The sequence below is a fragment of the Lissotriton vulgaris genome, chromosome 1_2, assembly GCF_964263255.1.
Source record: "Lissotriton vulgaris chromosome 1_2, aLisVul1.2, whole genome shotgun sequence".
Taxonomy (NCBI): domain Eukaryota; kingdom Metazoa; phylum Chordata; class Amphibia; order Caudata; family Salamandridae; genus Lissotriton; species Lissotriton vulgaris.
This window is the reverse complement of record NC_141686.1, coordinates 340,622,260-340,645,905: the sequence shown is the minus strand read 5'-3', so window position 1 is coordinate 340,645,905 and position 23,646 is coordinate 340,622,260. Positions and strand designations below refer to the sequence as shown.

The 23,646-nt window shown below is 45.8% G+C and overlaps 1 protein-coding gene across 1 annotated transcript in view; it reads left to right on the top strand.

The window, feature by feature from the left end:
• LOC147736712 (uncharacterized) overlaps nucleotides 1-23,409 on the top strand; it is a 61,575-nt gene extending 38,166 nt beyond the window's left edge. Inside the window, exons 2-4 of the mRNA XM_086953436.1 lie at nucleotides 21,788-22,410; nucleotides 22,831-23,069; nucleotides 23,352-23,409. Coding sequence (XP_086809562.1) covers nucleotides 21,788-22,410; nucleotides 22,831-23,069; nucleotides 23,352-23,409 — 920 coding nt within the window. The remainder of the gene's footprint in view (nucleotides 1-21,787; nucleotides 22,411-22,830; nucleotides 23,070-23,351) is intronic.
• Nucleotides 23,410-23,646: the final 237 nt, after the last annotated feature.

Sequence of the window (23,646 nt, the reverse complement as noted above, 5' to 3'; positions counted from 1 at the left end):
CACTCGGCCTCTGAGGGCCTAGGAGGGCCCACCCTTTGCCCAGGCTTAGCCCCGGGCTATGTCCTGCGGCGTCCCGCTTCCGCGTGATCTGGATTAACAACAGGCAGAAGGCGGGGGCGGGAAGAGGACCAGCTGCGGCAGATGACCAGCCGCGCAGCAGGCTGGTCCTCGCAGTCCCGCAGATAGCCTGAATGCGTGAGGAACCCTCGAGACTCTGCATGAGCGGCACCCGCGAAGCTGGGGCCGCGAGGAGTGGGCTCGCAATCAGCAAAAGCAGGTCCTTGGAGGAAAACAGCAGTCCAAATGTCCAATTCCCGGCAGGAAACTGAGGGGCTCTGTGAAACGCTTGCTTCCACCAACTATTAACAGGCAGGGGGCGGGAAGAGGACCAGCTGCGGCAGATGACCAGCCGCGCAGCAGGCTGGTCCTCGCAGTCCCGCAGATAGCATGAATGCGTGAGCAGCCCTCGAGACTCTACAGGAGCGGCGTCCGCGAAGCGGGGGCTGCGAGGAGTGGGCTCACAATCAGCAAAAGCAGGTCCTTGGAGGAAAACAGCAGTCCAAATATCCGATTCCCAGCAGGAAACAGAGGGGCTCAGTGAAACGCTTGCTTCCACCAACTATTAACAGGCAGGAGGCGGGGCGGGAAGAGGACCAGCTGCGGCAGATGACCAGCCGCGCAGCAGGCTGGTCCTCGCAGTCCCGCAGATAGCATGAATGCGTGAGCAACCCTCGAGACTCTGCAGGAGCGGCGTCCGCGAAGCGGGGGCCGCGAGGAGTGGGCTCACAATCAGCAAAAGCAGGTCCTTGGAGGAAAACAGCAGTCCAAATGTCCGATTCCCGGCAGGGAGATGTCCCCTAAATGGGGGGTGGGGGGGGGGGTCCTCATATAACTATGTAAGGCAGAAAGCACACACACTTTGCACTGGTAACCAGCGCAAAAGTGGGCAACATCCTGAACCCTCCAATTCCATCACAGCAAAAGGGATAGGGGAAAGGCAAAAAAATTCGGGATGACCAAGCAGGGCCAAGTCCAACAGGTTAGTTCCAACAAACGAGAAGAATATCCTCCTGTCAAAATCAAGGCCTATTTATAATTCTTGGTTTGTGGATTTAGCACTTTATTTTTAAAATAATTAGGAAAGTAGCAATTTAGTGAAAATGCAATAAAAGCAGGGGGTGCAAAGTCTGATTTGCTGCCTGAAAATTAATTATTTTTAATACCCCGAACAGCTGTTTCAAAGCTTTTCCTGTTGAGCGAAGAGAAAATAAAATGTGAAGATCCATTTTTTTGTAAGTAACTTTTTTTAGTCTATGCTGACCAATATTAGTAAAGACTATTGGTCCAAACAGCAAGGCCTATTGTCTGTGCCAACGCTTGTTTTAATTAGGCTCTGGATCCGCGGATCTCCACCGATTCACGCGGGGGTGCGCGCAGAGCGGCGTGGTGGATCCTCCTGCGGCAAAAATACTATGTTTTTGGACAATTTCTTTCCCAAGAGGGGCCCCCCATAGACCCCTTCATCAGTCCCAGGGGGTCAGGATACCTCTATCCTGACCCCTCACATCCTATTTACACTTTATTGCCCCACCCCGAAACCCCTGTCTCAATTCACAAAATGGCGGCTGCAACTTTTCTCAAGGTTTCCAGCCAGACAATCACAGCATTGCTGTTGGCGCGTGGATCCGCTCCCAAGATATACATTAATCTTTTTTCTTAAAGAACTCCAAAACTACTGAACAGATTTACACCAAATTACAAAGAGCTCTTTCTGGTCCAAGATCTAGATTTCTGCCAAATGTGGTGTAATTCCGTTCAGCGGTTTGGGCTGTAGTCGAAAATCCCATGGGAATTTGCATGGGGAAAACGTGTTTTGGGTCCCCCCCCCACTCACTTTTTCGTTGGTCCCTGCTTGACGAATCACCCCGAACCTATCTCTCTCTTTCTCTCTGTCTTAGTTAGGTGTTGAAATAAGGTAAAAAGGAACAAAAAACAAACCTGAAGTTCGCCAGGTATAATTTACTGAGCTAACCATGACATGTGCCCCCACCATGCACTGCTTATACCCTCACATATTACATTAATCATGATATGTTAAATTACATCATTGATGAGATCACTTTTTACCTCTCAAACAGCATTACTGATGACATCACTGATGACATCATAGTCATATGCAGCATAAGGTGACTGAATGTACATGTGGAAATCAATAGCATGAAAATAGTCTAAGCCCAAGAGACACGTGTAAATATGCATTTTAAAAACTATACTGTGCGTGCTTTTCAAATCACTAAAGTTCAGATGGAAGAATTACTCCATGGTGAAAAAGGTAATAGCTGAGTGCACCTGACGTGGGTTACAGAGGTATATTTGAAAGTAGGTTGTGGCTTAACGTGCATTCTAAAGAAAATCTGTGAAAAAGGCCAAAGTAGCTGTTGACAATTCATTAACAACCTGGATTTCTGGCCCAAGTTAAGTAGTTGTGATCCAGTGGTCCAGAGACATTTTATAAGCTGTGCATATTTATTTCCAGAACTTAACTAAAGATTTTCAGGCATTACAGATTATTGAATAATATAACGTGTAGGGGTGTCCCACTTAGAGGTGCTTTATCTCCTTCTAGTGCTGTAGGCATGACTCTAAGGTCGCAGTTGTGATGCCCATCTCCAGACGTGTTCAGTGTATTTGACTCATCTTCTTAGCGCTGAGCCCAAGGAGCCCTACAGAAGCAAACGTATACTTGTCAACCTCTGGACTTAAAATTTGGATCCATCCGAAGTCTTTAAGTTGATAATAGAAAATTGTCAAGCATGTTGAATTACTTAAAGCCAACACACTCAATAGGACGGTGTCATAATGTCTGTATGGTGTCATCAGTGATGTCATCAATATTGTCAGATGTGATGTAATATATGAGGTCATAAGCAGTGCATGGCGGGGCTCAAGTTCTACTTTGGGTTATAGTTGTTAAATATTAGTGTTTGTTTTGGTTATTTAACATTAGTTTTTGTAGTACTTCAACACCGAACTATAATGTTACTTTTAACCTTAAGTCAAACGGGACTTGAGTTATTAGTGATACAAAAACACTCTTCCTATGGAAACTCAGACCTAAATATAACTGCTGCCACTGCGCTTTGTGTGCTCGTAACTCGTATTTCCTCAACTCCCCACAAAAGAGGTCCAAGCCAGTACTCCTGGACGCCTAATTTGTGTTCAGCAAGTGTCGTAGTGATGCGTTGTGGCTTAACAACAAGCCTTTCTCTACCCCAAGTGAACTGCCCTAATCTCCATAGATCTGCGTCTATTGGTCCGCGATAAACAATCAATACTCATTGGTACTCCTTTTCACATCATCAATCACAATCATTTTTAGGATGCATTTTTTGTGCACCAATGCACCATACTAAAAACAGGTTCATTATAATCCTCTTTGTTCATTCCTACAGTGTTTAGAGCTTTACATTCATTTTCAAGGTATTCGGTATCAGCTTTGGTTCTGTCATTAGTTAACATAGAAATGGGACTTAAACTCGACCTGTCACAAATGTATAATTAAACTATTGTTTCTATAGCATCCAGCAATTTGTTTCTACTATGTAAATGCATGTGGGTTCATCAGATGATGTCATTCTTTTGTGGTGGATCATAATGAGTCCAAGCAATAGAGCCTGGCCCTTAGCAGCTTAGCAAACTAGAGGGGAGGGGGTGAAATGAGAACTATGGCAGGCAAGTATCACAATGTATTATTCGATGCTCTGTTCCATTGCAGAAGAGTCGAACCCTATCTATGAATATATCGCTTGGGACTCGACAGTGAGGGTATAATTATACAATGCAAGTCATTGCGGTAATACTAGAGCGAGAACCCCAGTGGGCACATGCTTTCCTACAATCACATATTGGCCACGTGTACACAGTATTCATACTGGATCAGATCCTCTGATATATTCAGTTTCACAGACCCAGTGGGCTCTATTCTCAAAAGCGGGCATTGCTCAATTAATCTGGAGTTTGTATAGTGCAGCTACTCACCCCTGAGGGTCTTAAGGCGCTGAGCGGAGTGGGGGAGGGGTACTGATCCTCAGGGCGTGGAGGTTCAGTCGAAGAGCCGGGTCCTGAAGACCTTCCTGAACTGGATCAGCAACGGGGATTGCCTGAGGTGGAGGGGCCGGGTGTTCCATCTCTGGGCGGCAAGGTAGGAGAACCGCTCTTCCTCCGGTTTTGGTCTTGTGGATCCGTGGGACGGTGGCCAGGGCAGGTTGAACGGAGTGAAGTCGTCTGGCGGGTATGTGTAATGTTAGACGGTGGTTCAGGTATGCTGGTCCTATGTCGTGGAGAGCTTTGTAGGCATGTGTGAGGAGCTTGAAGGGGATTCTCTTGATGATTGGGAGCCAGTGGAGTTGTCTGAGGTGCTGTGTTATGTGGCTGCAGCAGGGAATGTCCAGTCTGGCTGTGGTGTTTTGGACGTTCTGTAGTTTATTGAGCGGTTTCTGAGTGACGCCGACGTAGAGTGCGTTGCCGTAGTCGACTCTGCTGGTGATGAGTGCATGGGTGAAGGTGTTTCTAGGTTCTGCGGGGATCCATCTAAATGTCTTTCAAAGCAGGATGAGGCTACAGCGATGATTTGACGGTTCATATTGTGAATGAGGAAACGAGTATAATGCAGAAGTTGTGTGCGTGGTCCATAAGGGTAGGAGGGGGTCCTAGTGTGGCAGACTACCAGGAGTTATCCCAGGCTGAGGGGGCGGGTCACATGATAAGTACTTCGGTCTTGTCTGAGTTGAGCTTAAGGGAGCTGTCTTTCTTTCAGGTGGCAACGGCCTTCATTCCGCTGTGAAAGTTGAATCAGGCGGCTGTGGGTTCATTCGTGAGGAAGAGGATCAGCTGGGTGTCATAGGCGTAGGACTCGATGTTGAGTCCGTGGTTTCTAACGATGGCCGTGAGGGGGGCCATGTAGACTTTGAAGAAGGTGGGGTTCAGGGAGGAGCCCTGGGGCACTCCACACCTGATTTCTGTAAGTTCTGAGAGCAACGGGATAGTCTGAGACACTGTGTTCGGCCTGTCAGGAAGGAGTGGATCCAGTCCAGTGCCTTGTCTTGTGATTAGGGAGCTTTGGGAGATGTTGCTGAAGGCCGCCATGAGGTCCAGTAGGAAGAGGGCGGCAGTTTCGCCCCAGTCAAGGAGGGAGAAGATGTAGTCGATGGCGGCGAGGAGTCCAGTCTCGTGCTGTGATTGCTTCGGAAGCCGGACTGGGAGGTGTTCTGGATGTGGTTCTCTTCGATTAACTTGGGGAGGTGGGCGTTGATGGCCTTTTCGATGACCTTGGTAAGAGAGGGGAAGAGGGAGATAGGTCTGAAGTACTAGAGGTCTGTCGGGTCGGCAGACGGCTTATGTAGCAGGGGGTTGATCTCTGCATGTTTCCAGTCCTCGGCGAAGGTGGCAGCTTTGATGGAGCAGTTGATGGTGCTGCAGCTGCTAAATGGAAGATGTGATATGGGCAAAGATCCAGTGGGACTCTGGAGTGGATGCTCTGCATTGTCTTGAGTGTGTAATCTGTGGTGAGTGGAGTCCAGTTGAGCACGATCTGTTTGGGTGAGGCTTCGTTGTGTGCGGTGGTGGCAGGCGTTATAGTAGAGTCTTGGGTGTCAAAGCTGTTGTAGATCTGCCTGATCTTGTGGTGGAAGAATGTGCTGAGTTTGTTGCAGAGGTCTTAGGGAGGGTGAAACATCTGTGGGCTCGCTGTTGGGGCTGGCCAACTCATTGACGATGGCGAAGACTTCTGTGCTGTTGTGTGCATAGGCATTGATTCTGTCTTTGAGGGGCCTTTTTCTTTGTGGTTTTGAAAAGAAGGTGGTGTGCGTTGACAGTGGTTTTGAAGGGTGCGTGGGTTTCTGGGATTTTGTTATTCCTCTATCTCTACTCGAGTTGTCTGCTGGTATGTATGGACTTGTGGAGGGCGGGAGTGAACCAGCTGGCTTTATTGAAGTTTTGCTTGTTTGGTGTCTTTTTGAGGGGTGCCGGCGCAGAGCGAGTTGGAGATCCATTGGTGAAGGTTGTGTGCTGCGGTATTGGCGTCTGCTGGTGGTGCGGTCATGCTGAGAAAGTTGACGAGAAGTTCTACGGTGGCCTTGTTCCAGCTACGGCCGATGGGGCGGGGGCAATGAGGGTGGTGGTGAACGGTGGGAATGTCGAAGGCGAAGTACACACAGTGCTGGTCGGTCCAGAGGATTTCGGTGGTGTGGCTCTAGATGATGATCCTGCTGATGGAGAAGACTAGGTCGAGCGTGTGTCTGGCTATGTGGCTCAGTGCGGTGACTTGCTGCTTGAGTCCGATGTTGGCGAGGTTCTCCAGTAGGGAGGAGGTGTTCTGGTCACCTGGGTTGTCCAATTGGAATTTGAGGTCTCCGAGTAGGAGAGTAGGAAGTAATCGGTGGATGCGAGAGCCTGGGGTGCAATGAGGTCTACAATGGCGTCGTTGAAGGCCGCGCTGGGGACTGTGCCTTGGAGGGTGGTGTTGGGGTTGCTCTGGATCTGGAAGGGGAGGTGTTTCATGGTAGTCATTGGGTCATTTGAATAAGTGGTCAGTTGGAGGTTGTTCTTGTGGACGATGGCTATGCCTCCTCCTGGTCAGTCGACGTGGTACTTGCGGGTGATTTTGTAGCCTTCGGGATGGCAGTGGCATCACTGATTTTAAGACAAACTTCTTGTGCCTTCGTGGTGAGCATTATCAATCTAGTATGGTTGTATGAGGTATATCCCCCTTACCCTAAGTAGTGCACTGAGAAATGTAAAGAAATTATATATTTTTAATCTTGCAAGGAAATGGTTGTTTTTTTAACATGTGTTCAAGAGTGTGTCATTAGTGGGAAAGTGTGCAGATTACCTAGCATGTGTACATATATGTCCTTTCGACATCAGTAAGCATTCTATGTGCGCGTGTAATTCCTCATCTTTATTCAGGCCCTTGGCTTCCCCGGGACCCAGGTCTGTATTATATCTTAAATCGATTCTTTTCAATTTCTTCTCTTGATCACCTCCTCTGATATAAGGCCAAAGAAACTGAGCGAGTCTACAATACTATCATGGCATTTTTCAAAATCTCCAGACACTGGGGAATTTTTGTCAGCGTGTTTGATGCCTCTCATGTGCTCCATCACTTAGCAATAGGGAAAATCAAGTTGATCTGTGCTACAGGTTATGAATTGATTGCTTTTCCTTCCTGTTCTGCAGAATAACCTCCTTTATTTTGACACCAGATTTGCAAGCCATACATTTCCCTCATTTTCTGAAACCTTTTAGGTTAGATGGCCCCTTTCTCTCATTGGACTATCTATATAGCTATGGTCTTGTTTGTCCTTTAAGGATAGGGCTTTACGATACGTGATAGAGCGATGTGAGGTAATATCATGTCCAGTCACCTGATCAGCTTTTAATATTTTCCAATGTTTAGAATTTGTCTTGCTGCTGTGTATCTCGTATTGTATGTAAGGATTAACCCGTCGGTAATATCAGGTCTTTCCTTTGGTGTCTCTGATTTGAAAGTAGTTTATTCATGTTCTGGGTTATCGCTTGGTTGCTGGCCATGTACTTTTTTCTTCCTTCTCATACACTTCTTGGCTTTCCCTTTTTCGACGGGTCCGTAGCGTTTCACCATAGGTGATACTTTCTATCAGTATCTGTGGATGCACGCTATTCACAACGCCCTGCTTTTTCCTTTCTATGTAGGCTTGTGACCATGTGTGCTTCTTTAGCTCAGTATGGATAGCCAGGTCATTTATAGATTTATTTCTGATCTAATGAGTGAATTTTAGGTTGAGATCAGTTTTTGTCTGTCTCTGGATTAATCTTTTAGACATTTCCCTACTTCCATCCCACAGCAGGGAAAGGTCATCTATATACCTAATCCAAATCAGCGCATGGTATGTCATGTTTTCATTTTGTGATGTCCAGACCACCTGTTATGTGCTCGGGTTAGGTCCATGTAGCGAAGTAGCTCATTTCATATGTTGTCCTATTTTTAGGTCTCGTCCTCGAGACCTATTGCTGCCGAGATGCCTCTCAAGGGAGACAAACTGGGGCACACGCAGTGATTCTGGTGTGTGGACGTGCACGTCCAGCCCGGCGCCGTGTCCTGTCCCACATTCACATCTGCAGCCTCTCGCCTCTCTCAATCACGGGGGCACACACACAGCCACACTCACGAATGCACACACACGCATGCACACAGACGCAGACACACACACGCAGGCACACAGACCCCCCCCAGTACTTACCTGACGATACCTAGATCTTACCTATTCAAGACTGCAATGGAAGTCCACGGTGCAATCCCTGAGTGTAGCTTCTCGTTTTTTGTAGCCCCATGTATCCAGAGTAGACTCCCTCTAGTCTCCTAGGGAACTCGGGGGTGAACTCTGGAGCTGCTTACTGGTTTAGGTAGAGCTAGCGTTGCAGCGCGCTGGCGATTCCTGTTGGGGTGGGGTGTAAAAAGGCGACAGGAGCTGGCCGCGCGCCGACAAGCGCTGTGAAGGCGTACGGCGCCGGCGTCAGCTTCTCTCGCGTTAGCACAGGACCTGTGCACGAGCCAGCCGACAAGCACTGTGAACGCATGCGGCGGCGTGCGCTTGTTTTAGGTATCCAGTCGGGTCTGCAGAATGGAATAACAGGTTGCATAAGGGAAGCAGCGTGCTTATCATTTTGACATGATCGTGTGAAGATTGACAAAGTAGACGACCGTGACGAAGAGACGTGGGGCAGAGCAGAAAGCAAACGCTAATCCGCTATGATCTGTGCAGTGGCGTAATCAAGAGGTCTCCGTATACTCGTGCACGTGGCAGTCAGTACCTGACTTTCTACCCACGTATACAAGTCCGGTGCAAATGACATGTAGGAAATGAGTAAAAAAAATGGATGGACTACTAAGGGAGACGTGATGCCGTTGTCATGTCTCACCAGTACAGGAACGATAGAACAAATGTCAGTTTGGAACTTTATAAACATATGTTAGCATTTATTAGCAGACCCGAGAAATTGAAGTTCCAGTCTCACTGGTATTGGCGGCACCTATTAGAAGGCTCATTCAAGAAGTAAGTGATAACACAGGAGTCTTTAAAGTAGACATCATAGGCTATCGTGCAGCAGCTACCTTGCAGCGAAGTAACCACTGACGGCAGGGAGGGCAAGTGCTAACTATAACTTGCAAAAGAGAAAGTTAGTTTTCAGCTCCTAGCAATACACCATCAACCTTCGCTACTTACATGAAGCCAGCTCCCCCAGTCACCAACACACGCTTTGTAAAGCTTCTGCTAGGAGTCGCCATCTCACTTTCAAAGTCAAGTCTGCAGCCCGGACTCAGTTCACCGTACTTATTAGAGCCGGGCATACTGGGACAAACCGCCCAGCCCATCCCACACTTACGTTCGCACTCAATACTTATAGGAGTACGAACTGTTCTGTTCCCAGCTCACTGTTCTACGGGGTAGGATGGAAAATGCGCTCAACGTCCCTTGAAAACACGACCAAAAAGAAAATGATCCCCGGCAAAAAAGGTCCGAAACAAGCTCAACCCAGAAATGACATCAATGGGTTAAACAAAGATGATTCCGAATGAAATTAACATAGGTAAGGATTGAACTTGATGTGACAAGTACCACAGTATATTCAAGAGCAGATGTTGGACGGCCAGAGCTGCAGACTTTGAACGTAGGAAATCGGGTTCCATTCTTAGCGTCGGCTCGACATCTTGTGATTCTGGCCAAATCTCGTTATTACTCCGTGCATACTAAAAACAAGCATTTGCAATGCAATAGGTCTCGCATTTACGCGAGTTTAAGATATTGGCATTATAAATGACAATGCCTTTTATTCATGTTTTAAAAACAAAAACATAAATAAAAGGCACTGTCATTTACAATGGCAATAGCTCAAACTCGAGTAAATGCGAGACATAGTGCATGAAAAATGCTTGTGTTCTCCTGGCTTTGTTTATCATGTTTCACTTTCTGCTTTATGTCAGTTTGTGTATATAAGCAGGGGCACTGGAATTATGCTGCAGTGGGGGAACCAAATGATGCAGGGTGGCTGCATAAATTATGCGGCACGGAAAGGCAAAATATATGGCACCTCTTTTCATTAACAGCTCTCAAAAACTCTAATGCCACTTATATTTTAATGCCCGTTTCCCTAAGAGATACTGAACGATTGAATGCTTGCGACCTAAAGTGATATGCAACATGCGTGTAGTGCTGCTAATGTCAGAGTGATCTGTTGAAGTACCTGCAGGTTCGAACCAGTGCCTGTGAAGTGAACATGACTCAAATGTGAAAAATGCATGGCAATAATGAACTCGTTCTGCCCTCTTAAATTATATTAGATTATTACATGTTTAGATAAATTCCGATCATTGGTCACCTCTTTAAATGTCTGATCATAGCAACCAACAGCTTAAGTTTAGTAATGAACTTTTTTAAAGCATAACTTTATTAACTTTTGAGCTGCTTTAGCTACAAAGAAGATTAATAAAACCTGCAAATTGTGCAGCAGATGAGGGGCTATGTGATGAAGGCAGTACATTCATTTTATTAATATATTTTTACTTCAGCTTGTGATAAATCAACTTTGACTTGAACTAGCCGCTTTTCGCATCAGCTGGGAGATTGAACACTCACCTTATTTTGCCCTCTGACCTGGACCTGGACGCTGGGCATTTGCAATCTTTCTGCGCCGAGGGAGAAGCTGCATATATTGCCGCTGGGGGACTACAATCCTCAACCTCACTTGCGCCTGGAGTCTGCCTAAAACACTGTCGCAGGCCTGCTGCGTGCGTAGCCGCTTTTCGCGTCAGCGGGGAGATTTAACACTCACCTCATTTTGCCTTCTGACCTGGACCTGGACGGTGGGCATTTGCAATCTTTCTGCGCCGAGGGAGAACCAGCAAATCTTGCCGCTAGGGGACCACAATCTCTAACATCCCTTGCGCCTGGAGTGTGCCCAAAACCCCGTTGCAGGTCCTGGCGCGTCCTGCGCCGCGGGCCGGGCAGGCCCGTCCATGCCCGTCCATGCCCATCGGAACCCAGAGGAGGCGGGCCTGGGCCCTCCCTCTAACTCCTGATATAAGAACCGGATCACTGAAATAATATCGAGGGACAAAATATCGACTTGCCAAAATATCGTGGACAAAATATCGACAGTCAAAATATCGAGTTTGTATCTACAAACAGGTAAGTACAAAAATATCGAGTAAAAAATATCGTTAACAATAATATAGATGTAAAAAATATCGACTTTATTAAAAACAGTGTTAAATTAAATTAATATTAAATTTTAATTACTAAAATATACTTAAAACTACTTAAATTAAATTATAATAATTAAATAATAAATGAAAATAATAAAAAAAAATTTACAATCTTATTTGTTGACCCTGAACCCTAAAAATACCCCTTTACCCAAAAACCCAAAACTGACCCTGAACCCTAAAAATACCCCTTTACCCAAAAACCCAAAACTGACCCTGAACCCTAAAAATGCCCCTTTACCCAAAAATTGAAAACTGACCCTGAACCCTAAAAATACCCCTTTACCCAAGAACTGAAAACTGACCCTGAACCCTAAAAATAGCCCTTTACCCATGAACTGAAAACTGACCCTGAACCCTAAAAATACCCCTTTACCCATGAACTGAAAACTGACCCTGAACCCTAAAAATACCCCTTTACCCTAAAACTGAAAACTGACCCTGAACCCTAAAAATGCCCCTTTACCCAAAAACTGAAAACTGACCCTAAAAATGCCCCTTTACCCAAAAACTGAAAACTGACCCTGAACCCCAAAAATACCACTTTACCCTAAAACTGAAAACTGACCTTGAACCCTAAAAATGCTCCTTTGCCCAAAATTTATCAATATTATTTAATTACCAATTAATTATTAATTAACAATAACAATAAAGTAAATATATTAGAACATTAGCTGTAATTATTTTAATAATTAATATTATTTTTTCCAAATTAATTACTTAAAAATAACACAAAATTATATATATTAAAAATGTACTCTAATTAATGTAATTAACTAATTACAATTAATTAATTAACAATTAATTACTAATACAAAATATGTTCAAAATTATATTAATTAATTAACTAATTAATATTAATTAATTATCAATTAATTATTAATTAAAAATATTAACAAACCTATATTAATTAATTATTATTAAATTACTTCCCACCCTATTCCCCTATAAACCCACAACCCGCTACAGAATTACATTACGCAATTATTATAAAAACAAAATTCATTTAATAAAATATTTTATAACATTAATACACACTATTCACACATATTATTACATAAAAATACACTATAAAATATTATATATTATTAAAAATTCGATATTTTTGCTATCTATATTTTATACAGTCGATATTACTTCACTTACCTGAAAAACGATATTTTTGTAGTCGATATTATGTCCAGTCGATATTTTGTCCAGTCTATATTTAAAACTCGATATTATGTCCAGTCGATATTTTGGAGTCGATATTTTGTCTGTACACCATAAGAACCTTCTGAAGACCGCATGGGGAAGAAAAAGGTAAATACACCAACAATTGAGGGAGGACATATTTCCACACTGGACTCCTTTTTAGGTCTCAGCCTGACGTGACAACGCATGCGCTGCTCTCGTCATACCAGAACTTCTTGGAATCAATACAGATTCCAAAGCTCTCTCAGGCGGAGTTGAAGCCCCGCCCATCTTCCTCATTTGCTGGCGTCATCCTGCATGCAAAACAAGGGTCACGATTAGAAAGGAGGCTTCTTAGTCCCTCCTTGTTGCCGCCTTGTCTCCTTTTGGCCCCGCCCACCGGGATTGGATCGTTTACTGGCGGCGTGTTACTATGTCCTTTGATTACAGGGTGAGGACTTTTTTCGTCATTCCTGCTGGAGCGAGGCTCTCGCTGTGTACTTATTGTCATTCACGCTTTGTCCATGTTACCTTTAGACCCTCCCTGCCCTCTTTGTCTCGTCGTGCTGCGGGTCGTTGGGATACCAATCCGGATCAGAGGGTCACATCGTGCTTCTGGTATCACACATGCATACTGAAAGTTTAGCAGATATGAAACAGTCATTGAAGTGAAGAAACAAACTTTTTAAATTCAGCAACATGTTGCTTTACTTCTATCCTTTAAAACTGTGCCAACCTCACTCGGAACCGACCCTACTACTTTCCACCCAAGACTTCGGGTCCAGGCCCGGAACATACAGACACCATCCGCCTGATGAACTCCATCCACTCTGGATCACCTACCGACCCCTTTCCCCACCACATTTTCAACAAAGCAGACTCCATCATCGCACCCCATCTCCGCGATGTCATCAACTGCTCCTTCGACTCCGCCACCTTCCCGGAAAGCTGGAAACATGCCAAACTCAGCGCACTTCTGAAGAAACCCACAGCAGACCCCTCAGAACTCAAGAACTACCGCCCCATCTCACTCCTCCCATTCCCTGCCAAAGTAATTGATAAAGCCATCAACAGTCAGCTCGCCGCCTTCCTTGAATCCAACAATTCCCTCGACCCCTCACAGTCTGGCTTCCGAGCCAAACACAGCACCGAAACCGCCCTCATCGCAGCTACAGACGACATCAGAACACTACTGGACAACGGAGAGACAGTCGCCCTCATCTTACTCGACCTCTCCGCCGCCTTCGACACAGTCTGTCGTAGCACCCTCATACAACGCCTCAACAACGTCGGAATACAAGGAAAAGCTCTGGATTGGATCGTCTCGTTCCTCACCGGGAGAACCCAGAGAGTACGCCTTCCCCCATTCAAATCAGAGGCCACCAAAGTCATCTGCGGCGTACCACAGGGATCATCACTCAGTCCCACCCTCTTCAACGTCTACATAAGTCCCCTCGCTTCCATCGCAAGACAACACAACCTCAACATCTTTTCCTACGCAGACGACACCCAGCTGATCCTCTCCCTTACCAAGGACCCAAACACCGCCAAAACCAATCTACACAAAGGAATGAAAGAAGTAGCCGAATGGATTAAGAACAGCCGTTTAAAACTGAATTCAGAGAAAATGGAAGTTCTCATCCTAGGATCATCCCCCTCATCCTGGGACAACTCATGGTGGCCACCGGCCCTAGGTACAGCACCCATACCTACAGATCACGCACGCAACCTGGGATTCATCCTGGACTCCTCCCTCTCGATGGCCAGACAAGTCAACGCCGTCTCATCTTCATGCTTCAACATCCTACGCATGCTCAGAAAAATCTTCCGTTGAATCCCCACCGAAACAAGAAAGACAATCACCCACGCACTGATCACTAGCCGACTGGACTACGGAAATACCCTTTACGCCGGAACCACTACCAAACTACAGAAAAAACTCAAAAGCATCCAAAGGCCTCAGCCAGACTCATACTGGACATCCCCCGTCAAGCTCACATCTCCGGTCACCTGAAAGACCTTCACTGGCTCCCCATCAACAAGAGAATAACGTTCCGTCTCCTCACCTACGCACACAAGGCCCTCTACGACCTAGGACCCGAATGCCTCAACACTAGACTGTCCTACTACACACCCACCAGCCAACTACGATCATCCAATCAGGCACTCGCCGCAATTCCGCACATCCACAAATCCACCATGGGAGGAAGATCCTTCTCCTACTTAGCGGCCAAGACCTGGAACTCTCTCCCCACTCACCTCCGCCTTACACAGAACCACCTCTCCTTCAGAAAACAACTAAAAACTTGGCTTTTCGATAAATAATTCACCTCCCTCCCTCAAGCGCCTTGAGACCCTCTGGGTGAGTAGCGCGCTATATAAATTCCTGAACTTGAACTTGAACTTGAACTACAGGCAGGCTCCAGACTGAGAACCTCTTCCAGCGCATGCATACCGAAGTAGCCGGCGACCCCTGGTCCCAGCCCGAGGAGAGCTGGTGTACTATAGAGCTCTGTACCCTATCGAGCTCTGTACCCCCTCCCGTTTTGCGCATGCGCAAGAATGGTGCGCATGCGCACATTACGACACATGACATCCCACCACGTCCACCATCATTCCGTGTACCCCCTAACGTTTTGCATTTGCGCATGCTCTATTGAAACATGCCCTGGCCTTGTGCGCTGCGGGTGCTGCTGCGCCGCTGTTCTGCAGAGCCCGCTTCGTGCCCAATGGAAAGTTCAAGGTGCCAGTAAGTTCAAGGTGCCACTGATGAGCTCGGCGTACTGTTGATCCCGAGCACGTGCAGTGCGAGCTGCGGAGGCACGGTGTGCAGACCCGCTTGGGACACCCCGGGCTCCTGCATCACTTTGTGCCAAAAAATGCATTTGCGGGGGCTGCAGACGAATGTCCGAGCATTTGGAAATACTCCAAGAAGGTTTAACATACAAGTGGTGCAGGACACCTTTTGTGCTTTTTTTCTCCCCCTGCACTTTGACTGTAAATACATGCTTGCTGTTTGATATATTTGTGAATATTAATGCTTCGTAAACTAAACAGCAGCCTAGTGCTGCTGTTCAACCGGGGGTGCAAAGCTTGATGGGGGAGCGGCGGCAGATAGGCCGATTCTATGGAAATCTGCCCCCCCCCCGTGACGTAGGGGGTACAGAGCTCTATGGGGGTACAGCGCTCGATGGAAGACCAGGAACAAGACTTGCCCAAAGCCAACCCCCTCTGAGTAACGGGGCTGCAGTGTGTCCTCACCGGCGCCGCCATGGAGCGCAGCCTCCCGACCCGCTGCCAGCAGCTGCTGCACACTTGCGATGAGGAAGACTGCGAAGGCGCCTGGCGGCTGCTGGAGCCAGAGGGCGGTGGCAGCAGCTCGTCCCAGTTCGGCGGGCGTCTTCCTCAGGAGGTCCAGCCGGAGGGTTTGTCAAGCTCCATCCTGCTGCCGCCAGTGGACTGCATCGACGAGGACGGCAACACAGCGCTGAAGCTGGAGGCTGCCGGGGGCTGGGAGCCCCTGGTGCGCTTCCTCCTGCGCAAGGGGGCAGCCATGGAGAGCAGGAACCACTGCGGCCTCAGCCCGCTAATGCAGGCGGCCAGGCACTAACTATCCCTGGGGGTGGTGAGGGCCACAGACCCGCTTGTCGTCTGGGAAACCGTCCTGGGATGCGCTTTACTTTCTTTCCCCTTGAGTTGTCTCTCCGTGGCCCAAAGTCCTCACTTGCATTCATTGGACTTGAGCGTATAGGGGGGTGGCCGACTTTATTGTGAGTCGCTCGCTTACAGTTTGTACAAATATCTGAGACAGCAAAACTACAAATACGAGGGTGCAAAGAAAGTTCAGGAGTGGAGGAGTTGGTTACTTGTAGCTAAAACTGGACAGCTTGAAATCTCAGAGACTGTATATGTTCCTGAATTTCGAAGATAGTAGCAGGTTGTCGTCGACTTCCTAAGTGTCTTTTTCCCTGAACATTCCACATATGCAGTACAATTCACGTTAAACTAGGTGGTTTAGCGGGCGCGTAAAAGAGTGGCACCGAGTCATCCAAATTGTAGCAGATCGTATCACATATTTGCACAATGACACTCATGAATGCTGACTTCGACACGTTTCAGAAAGGTGCTTATAGATTTAAAACCATTTTCAAAAGCGCTGTGGGATGGATTTATCTGATGTATCAATGATAAAAGTAGCCTGTCAACTCCAGCTCCTTGTATGCAGGAGGGCGACTTTACTTTTAGAAGCCTGCATCTTTGACGTTTTATTTCTGAGCAACACACTTACTAATTCTGTTTCTTTTAAGGTTGCATCAAAAATCTGCAGTGATCAGGAAAAATGTAAATCATATAATATTGAATACAATGGGATTTATTTGGTACATGTCTTTCCCAACACAACTAAGTGAGAACACAAATGAGTCAATGTGGCATACTGTCGGACAAAGTAAGCGGTATGAAAGGTTTTGACTACACCATTTCCTGCTGAAAGGCAATATTTCTCTTCATGTGTTCCCAGTTTGGTGCTTACTTTCCCTCAATGTTAAAGAACAGTAGATGTTTAGCACCCAGGCTAATGTGCTGCATAGCTAAATACACATGAGGTTCCAAAGGCGAGACCGATGCATTGCAAATGCTTGTTTATGTTAACATTTCTGCTGTGACCTTTTGCACATATTTGCATGCACGACAATGTTGGAGTAGTTTCTCTGAGACTACTTTGTTTACACATCTAGCTTCACACAAAATTATCACGATGCCTCTAACACCATGTACAAGGCCTCTTGACGCACTATGTACAAATGTTGTATCTTCATCCACAGGGTGACAGGGCTATCTACATATCTAGAACACAGACAAATCTATACGTACATCACAAAGATGCTTTCTATTATAAATAATGAGCATCCCAATTGATTAGTAGAGGAGGCGCTACAGCTGACACCGAGGATCCGTGCAGGCTGAGACTTCACTCTGCAGCGGGCTGGCATCTCCGTGAGGGGGAGTTTAGTTTGTAACCCATTCGTGGCCTGCATTCTCTCCTGTCATGTCCCTTAGTGGGGATTCTTGGCTTCACACCCACCCACATTCTAGGTACACGCAGAGTAGGGAGTGCATAGTAGGAGTCCGCCTGATTACTGCCTTGCTTATATGCCTGCATATATACACTGTTTTAGCACCATGATTGAACTATATCTACTATTTACGTGTTTGTAATCACTTTCAACTGCTTCAATCTTCTGATTATTGCAGCTTATGTATTCTATACAAGAATAACGTTGGTTCAATAAATAATTGAAAACGTCCCACTGTGTATTCTTTGTATATTTCTCTGAGAGCAAGTAAGTTTGCGTGACTGAGCAAAAGGTTCTGTTCTGTTTCCACGATCCATGAGGGGTCAGGGTTGTCTCGTTCAGTGGTTGCCAGAAACCATTGGCTTCCTGGTAAGGTTAGGGAGTCTTATGGTGGCCCTGTGAGCTAGCTGGTCTCTAGGCCAACCCATCCTGCGGAGGTGCCCGGAGCCAGTCTAGGCACCTCATCCAAAGTTTATGTTGTCCAACAAACGCGCAGGTCCTACGGATTAGTGGGAACTACACGACACACCTGTTCCTTCCACCAGACCACAAATACATTTGCATAGCTGGGAGAACAGGTGCCCATTGCTGTCCCTGAGATTTGTCTGTAATATCTATCTTTAAATATGAAAATATTGTTATTTAGGCAAAAGTCATGGTCCTAAGCATCCATGTATAGTCATATGGAGATATTGGTCTATTGCAAAAAGCGTGTTCGTATGCTCTTAGATCTTGCGTGTGTTTTGTACATAATTAGCAAGATCACATCCTAGGTAATTGTCAAATATGATTGTCTCCTGTGTATATCTTTTGTAGAAAATTCTCTCTATCTATACAATATGATTGGAGGCTCTCCACAAGAATCAGCAATAAATGGTTTTAGTTTATTGCTGTGTTTTCCAGTGAGCTATTGTTGGAGGGCACTAAACGCCCCCCCTGTTCTTGCATACATTTGTTAGAAGGTAAAAGCATGGTACAGTAGAGGGTAGTGTTTTACACAAATGAAAATGTTGCCATTCCCATTTCACAACAATCCGTATTTAATTATTATTGAAAAGCCTTTTGTTCATAATTGCAAACAATCATTAAAACCACATTCTTGCCCCTTATCGGATGACATTGGTACTTATGTTGTCATTACGGAATGTGTTAATGGCCTCCCTTTGTCCGTTACTCAAGTTGGATCTGATTCTTTCCTTCTTGCCTTGACTGGTGAACAATTTATTTGAACAAGTCGTTGGCGACCGAGTCACTAAAGACACCCAGATTATCATGAGGCAAGGAGGAGTTGTATGTAGCTTGCTTTTTGAAGCGAGTTAGGCTTCCCTGATCTATCTGTGCCTCCTTTCCGAGCAACGCTTCCCGCTCTTTCGTTGCACATATATTTCCATCATCCAGACCAGCCGATGTCATGAAGTATCAGCGTCTCTTGAACTCAAGTCATGTTTTCTGTATTGGGCTCCTCTATTCTCATGTTCATTGGCTTGGGTCTGATTTTATGTTGATATCTTGGAAATGGAAATATGTCAATTCTACATGAACTGCAATCTAAGTTCCTCCTGGGGCAGAAATTTAAGCCAAGGTTCTGGATATTTAGTTCATCCACTGTCAGTTAATGTTGTGATGATTTAATAATGGAGATTTAATTCATATCTCGTCTTGCTCTATCACCTTTCTCTTCCTATGGGGTGTTATCTTTTTGTCTTCCATTTGCTCTTTCCTGTCTTTCTCTTCCTCTGTTTGTGCCTCTTGCTTTTGTTTTTCCTTTTTTATGATATTCCATTGTCCATCCTTGTCTGTCAAGTAGTTTTTTTTCTAGGTAGTTGCTAGCAGAGTCGTCTGAGTCACCTTCTGAGCTTGATTCATCTGTCAGAAGTTCATGTGTTTTTTGTGTCAATCAAATTGTGACTGCTCTCCTTACTTATTCGTATCATCTTACAAAGTTTAAGACTCTTCCAGGACAGTAGTCTTGCTTTTCCCTTTAAAATGTCCTCTTTAGTAGCTATTGCCTCTTTCTTATCACTTGTTCATCATTCTCGTTGTCCTTAAGTTCAGCTCTTATTTTCAAGTGCAACAAATGTGAGGTTGGAGAACTCCATCGGACTGCAGACTTAGAACTGTAACAAAGAAAAAAAACAAGTTAGCAGGCCTTTCCCATCTATGAACTCATGATCTGGAACAACATCCCTGTATCCATCAGGACCGCCCGACATTGCTCTCGTTTAGGAAAGAGTTAAGGACTCACTTCTCTAAAAATAACTTATGCTCATCTTTGGCCCTAGCTGCAGGCTTGGTTTGTAGTATAGAAATAACATATACATACATACATAAAGAAGCTGGCCTAGCCTACACAAACGTTTGAATACTTTCGAAAAAACTCTTGTGAAAATGTTCATGGGAGAGTTGAGAATGGTTATCCTACCAGAGCACCCCTGGCATCCAGTTAAGATTTTAATGTTGTCTTATCAAGAGTAACAAGTCTACCTTTTAAGCCACTACATGACTGCAAGCCTTATCTACCTAGTAGCAGTCACTTCCTCAACCAGTTAGCAAATTACACGCCCCATCAGTAGATGAACAGTTCCTGCAAGTTTACAAAGACAAAGTTAAATATGCATCCAGTGTTGAACATGCACTCCTGCTCTACATTACCAGAATTGAAAAATAAGACCGTTTTTTGCACCGGCACAATTTGGCATATGGTTTTCTACTCGTACGGAGACTAGGGGTGAGCGGAATTTCCGTAGTCGAGTTACCCAAAGCTCAGCGAAACTGTAAAAAATCTCTGAGAGCCCGCAGAATTCTGCGAACACGCGGAATTGTTTGTTCCGCCCGTTCACGATGCTTTTTTCCTGTTTGCGTGCTCGGGGGGAAATATCTCATGAACACGCATTTTAAAAGCGTGAAGAAGCAAAAAATTCCACGGATCGTGGAAGTTTTGGCAATTCGGTGTTCTCCGCGGAGCGCAAAATTACCCAAATTCCGTAAGCGGAACTTCATTTACTGCCCCGGCCTAGCGGAGACACCACATAGAAATAACACAGGCTGAGTCCATGTGTGATAAAGATGCACCCATGGCTTTTCTACCCAAAATACCTCTAGTAGATATTTGTAAAGCAGAAACATGTGGTTCTGTGCATCCTTTCATAAGATATTTCTCTGGTGACATCAATGCAAGGAAGATACCCAAAAGTGCTTAATTGTTCTAAGCATATTAGTAACTCAATTAGCCATTCTTTCCTTTCAATCAATCAATCAGCGGTTTATAGAGCACGCTACTCACCTGTGAGGGTCTCAAGGCGCTGGGGGGGAGGGGGAGGAGGAGGAGCAGCTCTGGATCAGTCGAAAAGCCAGGTCTTGAGGTCCTTCCTGAACGTGTGGAGGCTTGGGGAGCGTCTGATGTTGACCGGGAGCTCATTCCAGGATTTGGCTGCGATGTAGGGGAAGGCTCTCCCGCAGGATCTGTTTCTTCGGATGCGAGGGACCTCTGCCAGGGCGAGGTCAGTGGAGCAGAGGTTCCTCTTGGGTACGTGGACATCATACTCAGTCGTTGTGGTATGTGGGTCCGATGTTGTTGAGGGATTTGTAGGCGTGGGTGAGGAGTTTGAAGGTGATCCTCTTCTCGACGGGGAGCAAGTGGAGGCTTCGTAGGGGTTGGGTCATATGTTTGTGGCGTGGTGTCCCTAGAATGAGCCTGGCTGCGGCGTTCTGGATCATACAGATTCTTTTAAGTTATTGCACAACCTGTGATGTGCCACAGCTTGCTGCAAATGGAAAATGTTACTCTCTTGCAAATACTATCAGCTTGTCATATTGCAGGCTCACATGCATCACCCACTTGCTGTATGGTTGCAAAGTATACAGGTTGCTTAGATTAAGTAGTTTATTTTTTATATTTTACACAGATAAGCAGTCGTACTCCAATGGAAAAAAAACACAATGATTTTAATTGGAGTCTGCGCGCTGATGCATTATGCCTTTCTGGTATGGGTTTACGAGTCGTTCTCCAGATCAAAACTCAATCTTAAATTAATTTTTTTTTAGTAGTCAGAACCCAACCCATGAGAGGTCACCACATGTGAACTGTAGAACTACAAGCAGCAAATGATTGTTTACAGGTAGTAACATTTTCCTTCCTTCCTAGATATTGCTGTCCACCTTTCTCATATTATAACCGTGCATTTCTTTCAAGAAATATTTCCCGTGTGTAATTCTCGGTGTTCATTTCATTCTGCAGCCCAGCAGCCGACGACAGAAAGTACGGATGGGAAAGAGAAACGTAAAGCTTCCGGAGGAAGGAAGAATTTTTCTTGTAAAATCAATGAAGGAAAACACCAAGGAATACACAGGACGGAGAATTTTAACAATAAAACACTACTTGCAAGGCAGAAAAGAATAGGCACCGGCCTAAGAGCGTATGTCTGTGCTGAGTGTAAGAAGACATTTGCTGGAAAGACGCATCTTTTACTGCACGAACAAACACACACAGATCGGTATCCCTACACTGAGCATGAAATGAGGTTTGCTGATAAGGCAACACATGAAAAAACTCACAGTGGAGAGCGGCCCTTTCACTGCAATGTCTGTGAGAAAAGCTTTACTCAGAAGGGACATCTTCTACAACATCAAAGCGTACACACAGGAGAGAAGCCTTATCACTGCACTGTGTGTTCCAAACCCTTTTCTCAGAAGGCACACCTTGTACTGCATCAAAGAACTCACACAGGAGAGAGACCTTATCACTGCAAAGTGTGTTCCAAACCCTTTTCTGATAAGGAATCCCTTGTACGGCATCAAAGAACACACACAGGAGAGAGGCCTTATCACTGCACTGTGTGTTCCAAACCCTTTTCTCATAAGGCAAACCTTGTACTGCATCAAAGAACTCACACAGGAGAGCGGCCTTATCACTGCGCTCTGTGTTCCAAACCCTTTTCTCAGAAGGCGACCCTTGTACGGCATCAAAGCGTACACACAGGAGAGAGGCCTTATCACTGCACTGTGTGTTCCAAACCCTTTTCTCGGAAGGCAAACCTTGTACGGCATCAAAGAACACACACCGGAGAGAGGCCTTAACACTGCACTGTGTGTTCCAAGGGGTTTACTCTTAAGGCCGCCCTTGTACGCCATCAAAGCGTACACACAGGACAGAGGCCTCATCACTGCACTGTGTGTTCCAAACCCTTTTCTCATAAGGCAAACCTTGTACTGCATCAAAAAACTCACACAGGAGAGCGGCCTTATCACTGCGCTCTGTGTTCCAAACCCTTTTCTCAGAAGGCGACCCTTGTACGGCATCAAAGCATACACACAGGAGAGAGGCCTTATCACTGCACTGTGTGTTCCAAACCCTTTTCTCGGAAGGCAAACCTTGTACGGCATCAAAGAACACACACCGGAGAGAGGCCTTATCACTGCACTGTGTGTTCCAAGGGGTTTACTCTTAAGGCCGCCCTTGTACGCCATCAAAGCGTACACACAGGAGAGAGGCCTTATCACTGCACCGTGTGTTCCAAGGGGTTTACTCTCAAGGCAGACCTTGCACGCCATCAAGTCACACACACAGGACAGAGGCTTTATAACTGCACTGTGTGTGAGAAGAGGTTTTCTCGGAAGGCGACCCTTTTACTGCATCAAAGGGTACACACAGGACAGAGGCTTTATCACTGCACTGTGACCCTTGTACGGCATCAAAGCGTACACACAGGACAGAGGCTTTATCACTGCACTGTGACCCTTGTACGGCATCAAAGCGTACACACAGGACAGAGGCTTTATCACTGCACTGTGTGTAGCAAGAGCTTTAATCTTAAGGCAAGCCTTGTACGCCATCAAAGAGCACACAGGCGACAGCCATGACGCTGCACAGGGCATGGAAACTGCTGTAAACAAAAGGTGGTGCTCAGCAACCTCAAGTAACACATACAAGATGGAAGCCTTCTCAAATCACTGCCAAAAAACCTTCATTTAAAAAAAAGAAATGTGATCTTTTACATCATCTAAGAATCTACAGCTGAAGTTAAACCTCCCATGACATCTAACGATCCTTCGGGGCAGAGATCCTCCCTTTCCTCTGAATGTCAGAGGAGCTTTGAG